The sequence below is a fragment of the Curcuma longa genome, unplaced genomic scaffold (assembly GCF_044706935.1).
Source record: "Curcuma longa cultivar G26 ecotype Majalengka, Jawa Barat unplaced genomic scaffold, ITB_CL_G26_1.1 contig_13066, whole genome shotgun sequence".
NCBI classification, from domain to species: Eukaryota; Viridiplantae; Streptophyta; class Magnoliopsida; order Zingiberales; family Zingiberaceae; genus Curcuma; species Curcuma longa.
In genome coordinates, this window is record NW_027429335.1 from 3300 (window position 1) to 10594 (window position 7295).

Sequence of the window (7295 nt, forward strand, 5' to 3'; positions counted from 1 at the left end):
TAAATATGTACCAAGGATTTATCAATTCTTTCCTCTGTGCTCACCATAAGTTTCTATCACATCTGTCAACGGTTGTCATCGGTTATCATCTGTTCGTTCAGTTCAGCCGTCCAATCATCTCTCCTTGCGGATATCATGACATAGGCACTGTCATATTACATACGAGTCTGACACATCACCCAAGTGCATCTCTCCTTGCTCGAGCCTGACACATCACCCAAGTGCTACGTCATCTGGAGCATAAATTTAACAAAGCGCCCATGGTGGAGCCTTATACATCACCCAAGTGCTACGTCATCTGGAGCATAAATTTAACAAAGCGCCCATGGTGTATGACAGGCCGCGGGCTCACAAGTGCGAGCACTTGCTCATCCGTAAGAAGAGAGCACATGAGTTTTTTGTGTTAATTTCATTAACACAGTAACATTAATGAAGGGAAGGCCATCGAAACTCTCCAATGTAGGACTATTTCCCATGCACTTCCTTATATAACATTAATTATCAATTAATGTTATTTTAGGCCGACTTTAAACAATTAATTTCTCATTCACTCTTAATCGATTTTAAGCAAATTAATAGTATAAATCTATCTACGCAAAACATAGATTTTGATTTTAAAGTCAATTATGACTTTCATCAATTGATGACATTCTGATTTTTTCACGAAACTATATTGATCCGTTATGACCCCAATATCTAATTGGATCAAAATAAGGATATTCAACTCAAACCCCTAAATCCGAATCAATCTAAAAATTATAAAATCAAATCAGAAGTTTTAGATAATCCAATCAACCAGAATAATCCGACCAACCTGATCTATTACATTTATAATCCATCGAACATATAACATTACTAATAATTAATATTTATTATTATTATTTTTTACTATTTCAATGCTTTATCATTATCATACTAACTAACTTTCTACATTATCATATATAAAACATCTTAATTTTCAAATATAATTTGATTCAATCTCAAAATAACTTCTCTATCATAATTCATAATAATTCAGATGAACCTGAGTTAAATCGAACTTAATCTAATCCAAAAAAAATCGAGTCAAATTTCAAGTCCAACCTGATTTGATCTGAATCTGAAAATCACCAACCCTAACTCGATATCTTTCAAATTGACTCGGATTGGATTGACCGGTCATATTCATTTTTGACTCCTACCGCCATCCACTTCCACCGACCCTTCGTTATTCCTAAAATTATGAAACACCTCATTTCTCTAACCCACATTGTCATACATAAAGCATCGCAATTTCCATGATTCAATTTTAAAATAATTTCTCCATCCTAAATTCAAATTAACCTAAGCCAAATCGAACTCAATCCGATCCAAAAAAAATATATTTCGAGTCAGATTTCAAGTCCAACCTGATCTGACCCGAATCTAAAAACCCTCAACTCTAACTCGATATTTTTCCAATCTTCTCGAATCGGATTGACGAGTTGGATTCATTTTTCACGCTCCTACCTCCATCCACTTCAGCCAACCCTTCGTAATTCGTAAACTTATGAAACACCTCATTTCTCTAACACCCTTAATCTATCTTATTCATTAAAACGTGCTTGTTATCATCTTCACCTCTTTTATGTCCTAATTGAGGCAATTCAACGATAAGTCGTTATCGTTGAACAAGAGCGACCTAATAAATATGAGATGAACAATCCCTAGAAGTCATTGCTAGGGAGGATAATATTAAGTCTTCGTCGACGTAGTCGAATTGATACTAAAATGGTAGAATTGCGAGGATAAGACAATTACGATCGACATCCATGAAGGAATGAATCTCTCTATCAACAACCTCCCCGACAACCTTACCTTGTAAGTTCCTTTATCCACATGGTATAATTTAAGAAAAGCATTTAAAAGATTAATATGTAAATATTATTGTGGAATAATTACATTTAAATTAAGTCAAATCAAATAGCTGGGCTCATACATAGTCTTTTATTATTAGTTTTTTTTAAGTAAAAGGGAAAGTTCCTTGTTATCTTTCGTAAAAAGTGGGATCCGCTATTTCAGCGATCTCACATGGTTAATCTTACGACCTCCCTTTATCTTCAATAAAAAGTGGAATCCGCTACTTCAGCGATCTCACATGGTTAATCTTACGACCATCTATGAGGAAGTAAATCGAGAAATTACAATCGACCACGACGAAGGAGGACATTATCTCAATTTCATCGAGATAACATCCCTTTTTATCAAATTATAAAAAAGAAGTCCTATATTGATTATTTTATTGAAGGAGTGTCTTTTATCAAAAATGATAAAAAGACACTCCATCAATACAATTATCTTTCAATATTATTCATTCTGAATTGATTGAGATTGAGTTGTAGCTATAAAATTGTAACTACTATATTATGAAAAAAATGGATAAAAGTAAGAAGAGAACTCCTTTTAACTAAAATTATTTGGATCTTTCGAAAATGATTTAAATAAATTTTTTAAATTTGAAACTTGATCGTTATGAATTTCATCTCCATAATCAATTGTAAATCTTTGAACAAGACTACGTAGTCGTAGTTGCTACAATTGTATAGTAAATACGAAACCATAACTACTATAATTGTATAACAGTTCAGTTGTAACAGCTATAAAAGCAGCTATAAAATTATAATTACTACACAGTTGTAGTAGCTACGGTTTTGTAACTAATGCAACATGAATTTTAAATTATAAATTTTGAGATGTCATAGTTTTAATTCGGATCGAATCACATGATACACAATATATTAAATCAAAATTCGTTCAGGAATCTATAATTAGTTACGAAATAAAATGCCTAACGGTTAAATTTTAGATTCAAAAAATATTGTTTAAAGTATTTTTGAAGATTTTAAATAATTTTAAATTTTAATTTTTTTTATATTCTAATAATTATGATATTATTAGTGTTATAACGTATTCGACCAGTTTAAGGAAGACGAACCGTATACGTGTCTTTTTTTAATTAAAAAAAATTAACAAACAGACAGCTGTTTTTTTATTATTATTTTTATATATTAGTTCTTTTTTAAAAAAATGATTCTGACCAGGAATAATAGAAAATGATTGGAATATCAATCATTATTGACCATTTGCAGAGTTTGCGAGGCCATTTCAGTCCCGGAGCGTAACGTCGCCGCCCGCTGGGCGTAGGAACCTCAGTGGTGTGTGGAAAATCTCGGCCGCGGCGTCGGTTCTGACGGCGGATAAGGTCGGCGGAGATGGGGGAGAGCGAGCTAGCCCCGCTGCTGGAGCCAGCCGCCGCCTCGCCTGCAGGAGCGGGCCGGAGGGCGGGGGTTGGCGGCGGCGCGACGGCGGCGCAGACGCTTGGGAACATCGTGGTGTCGGTCGTGGGAACGGGCGTTCTGGGCTTGCCCTACGCGTTCCGGGTCGCCGGATGGCTGGCCGGATCAATCGGCGTCGCGGCCGCCGGGGTTTCCGCGTTTTACTGCATGCTTCTTCTGGTCAGTAAATAATTGTCGCAATAATTTTCACCTGTAACAATTATTTCTGTCCTTTTTTTTCCGATTTGGGGCGAAAAAGTACGAGAAAAGACATCAAATGCCCAAATAGATCGTGATTTTGTTTGCTCCATGTTTTACTTCAATTTTTAAGCGAGATTTCCTGGTGGGAACTTACAGTTCCAATTTCTCTATCTACTGCGTGTTTCTTCCATAGTTTTTCGATACAAACTACTTGGTCTAACATCAGTACTCCTGAAGCACCAAATTAGCACAATTGTCTGGTTTGCATTTTCCTTTCTATAGAAAAGATAAGCAAGGCAGACTTCAGGCAGATCAAGAAGGTAATTTAAGTTAGAATTGGCACTAGTTGATCATTTTAATGATTGATTTCACACATGATTCCACTATTTAGCTGAACGGATTCATTTAGAAGGCTTCACCATTGTGTGTTCTGTTTTCATTGTTTGTTTTAATAGAACTAGTTATGTGCATCACTATATGGTACACCCATTAGTTCATGTTGATCAAGTTAACCAAATCAAAGAATTTACTTTCCTCAATATTTCAAACTCATAAAATCCTAGAAAGATCTGATTTCATCTCTTCTGCGTTATTGCAGTGCAGCACTGCTTTAATGCACAATCGGATTTCTATGACCAGACTTGGTTGTGATATTAGACACCAGACATATGATATTCTCGTGTTGGAAACCATGGCAAAAATTTCTTTGATTATGTTATTTATCTGCGATGATAAATATAAAAAAATTTCTTCTATGTTTTAGACATTTTGTATCTATAATTAGAAGGAAAGTAGACTTCTTTTTTCTGTTGAAGTTTGTTTCCTTTCTGTTTTCTGTCTTCAGGTTTATAAAAGAAAGATATTATAAACTGGAACGTCTTCATGTTTCTACAGATACAATGCAGACAAAAATTAGAAGAAAAAGAAGAAACAAATGAGTTTCCACATGCACTGAATTATGGGGATTTGGGAGCAAAAGCCTTTGGGTCAATCGGGCGCTGTGTAACTGAATTTCTTATCCTTATTGGCCAAACTGGTGGCTCCATTGCTTATCTAGTCTTCATTGGTCAAAATCTTTCATCTATCTTCATGGCAATTAAAACTGAGGATCGTACCACTATGCCTGTTGTCTTCATTTTTGTTCTATTGCTTCCCCTTGAAATTGCTCTATCCTTTATCCGTTCTCTTTCTTCCCTTGCTCCGTTCAGTGCTTTTGCTGATATCTGCAATGTTCTTGCTATGGCAATAGTCATCAAAGAAGACTTTCAAATATTTGACAAATCCTTTGCGAAAAGGCCTGCTTTTAATGGTCCTTGGGGATTACCATTTGCTGGAGGTGTGGCGGTTTTTTGTTTTGAGGGCTTCAGCATGACATTAGCATTGGAGGCCTCAATGGCTGAGAAGAGGAAGTTTCCTTTGGTGCTTTTGCAGGCATTTACTGGCATTATGGTTGCCTATATATGTTTTGGAATATTCGGTTACCTAGCATATGGAGATGAGACCAAAGATATAATAACACTTAACCTTCTCGACAATTGGTCCGGTATCGCAGTAAAGGTTAGTTGGATTTATCATTTCTTCTGCCATTATGCTCACAAGTTACAATATGAACATTTTTAGGAGCACAGATCATTTTCAAGATGCATATGCAAACACATATCTTGAACCTCTCTGTTTCATTTCTGTATTATGTATATGGAATTGGTAGAAAAACTGGTACAAGTGGTTATGGACCCTTTAAATTATTTAATTGTATAGTAAGATTTTGTGGATTCAAAGATATGCAAACAAAATTTTTTTAGTACACTTCTTCACAGTTAGTAGGTGGCATGTAAGTTTATACTCTGTTATCTCAATGTAACCATCATATGCAACATATGCACAAAAGAAAATTTTGAGTGATTCCAAATTTTATGGATCAAGTTTTTTGGTGATTAGCAAACAACATTACTATCCCTTAAGCTGGTCACTGTTGTATGTAGCAAACTTAATGAAAGTGACTATCCCTCTGTAGGTCTGAGTAACAAGTGATATTCCAAAAGGCTGAGCCCAAGGTTCTAATTAACTGGTTGGAGTGCTCTTTGAGAACGAATGAAGTAGATTGAAATGCTTAATTTGCACTAATTTCCTGAGTAATTCCAATGCTTTTACAAGATCAACATAAATACCATGTAGTTCTAATAAAGTTTCTAATCTACATTTGAAAAAAAAATTAACTACATCTGTTTTTAACTGGCATCATCAGCATTCAAATGAAATAGATGAGTAATTGTTCATTATTTATTTGACTTTTAATACTTTGATTCTTCATCTACTCATGTTGGATACCAACTTCATCAACATGCTGAGTAGACACTCAATATTTTTATTATTTACACTCAACATTTATGTCAGAAACTTAGATTCTGAGTGTTGCATGCTTGTAGTTGAGTCTGAACGATATGGCCTTTGACTAGTTGACATGAAAATTCTAATGAAAGACACAGAGGAATTACTGTAGATTTAAATCGAATTTTGTTCTTTAAAAGCAAGCATTGCAGTTTGTGTAGCCAACTTCAAATAATAGTAGTCGGTGTTAACATCGGTTAAATTTTTGGATTGCCTAACCTAGTTTGACATAGAATACTTAAGTTTAGTGCTGAACTCCTAATTAGCCCTTTTATGTTTCATCCAATTAGCCAACTAAGGGTCTATTAGAAAAAGAAATGGAAGAGTCTCACTTGATACTAACTGAAGGAGCGAAAAGAAAGATGTAATCTAATTTGATTTGCCTTACAGGAATGTAGTTCTGTGCCGGTATCGTAAGATAGCTGCATTCTATTTTAATGGTTAGGCTTGATGAAATGTGTAGGATTTCAATCTTTTTCATCTCAGTAATTCCATTTTGCTTATCGTCTCCAGTTAGAAAATAAAAGGATGATTTCTGAAACTCTTAACTTGTGTTGGACAGGTTGGTCTATGTGTTGGTCTAGCATTCACCTTCCCTATCATGGTTCACCCGATTAACGAAATCATCGAAACAAAGCTGAGGTCAAGCACATGGTTTCAGAAGCTTGGTCACAGTGCACCGTTTGCAGAGTGGTTAGTTTTCCACGGGAGCCGGATAATTGTGCTTATAGTGCTGTGTGTATTGGCTTCTTTTGTTCCAGGTTTTGGAAACTTCATCTCATTCGTCGGGAGCACCATCTGCGCGTTACTTTCGTTTGTTTTACCTGCTTCATTTCACCTCATTTTTCTTGGCTCTGAAATGCGGCTATGGCAGAAACTACTGGATTATGGTATAGTTCTTGTCGGTATGGCCTTCGCCGTGTATGGAACATATAATGCCATAGCAGGCAACCCATCTAGTTGAAATCTCCGCAAAGAAACCCATGGATAGATCCATATTTCTTCTTTAGTAGACAATCTCTTTGAGACTGAATGTTTCAGATGGCAGGGGACTACCCTTTGTTTTAAAACTTCAAGATGTAGTAGCAGAATGACTTTGGTATATTACTTCATGCAGCTGAATGATAAACTGTTCTTCCTTTTCGACTACTCAGATTCCCTTCTCAATGAACTGTATGTATGTGTTTTTGGTGGTTTGTATTGATTACAGAAGGAAAACATCCATAGGTCATGGAACAAGACTGAGTTGCGAAATCGGAATTAGTAGCCGATTCAAACAACCAAAGAAAACACAATGTGTTATCACTAAGTGATATGGCGGATCTTGAGTAGTCTTACGTGGTAGCGAAGGTTAAGAAGCCGGCCAATGTGGTGAGTTAACGAGTCAATAGTCAACCTTAGGTGGATTGGCTC

The 7295-nt window shown here is 35.7% G+C and overlaps 1 protein-coding gene across 1 annotated transcript; it reads left to right on the plus strand.

Moving 5' to 3' along the window:
- The first annotated feature begins 3104 nt into the window (after window positions 1-3104).
- Window positions 3105-7031, plus strand: LOC141815956 (amino acid transporter ANT1). Its single transcript, XM_074703815.1, has 3 exons — window positions 3105-3473; window positions 4389-5051; window positions 6445-7031. The coding sequence occupies exons 1-3, from the start codon at window positions 3231-3233 to the stop codon at window positions 6844-6846; spliced, it is 1308 nt and encodes a 435-aa protein (XP_074559916.1). The 5' UTR covers window positions 3105-3230; the 3' UTR covers window positions 6847-7031.
- Window positions 7032-7295: the final 264 nt, after the last annotated feature.

Bases quoted from the DNA above. Each gene is read 5' to 3' on its own strand.
- LOC141815956 (XM_074703815.1), top strand. From the start codon at position 3,231: ATGGGGGAGAGCGAGCTAGCCCCGCTGCTGGAGCCAGCCGCCGCCTCG. The intron at 3,474-4,388 runs GTCAGTAAATAA...ATGTTTCTACAG, and splicing joins TTTACTGCATGCTTCTTCTG to ATACAATGCAGACAAAAATT. The intron at 5,052-6,444 runs GTTAGTTGGATT...TGTGTTGGACAG, and splicing joins GGTCCGGTATCGCAGTAAAG to GTTGGTCTATGTGTTGGTCT.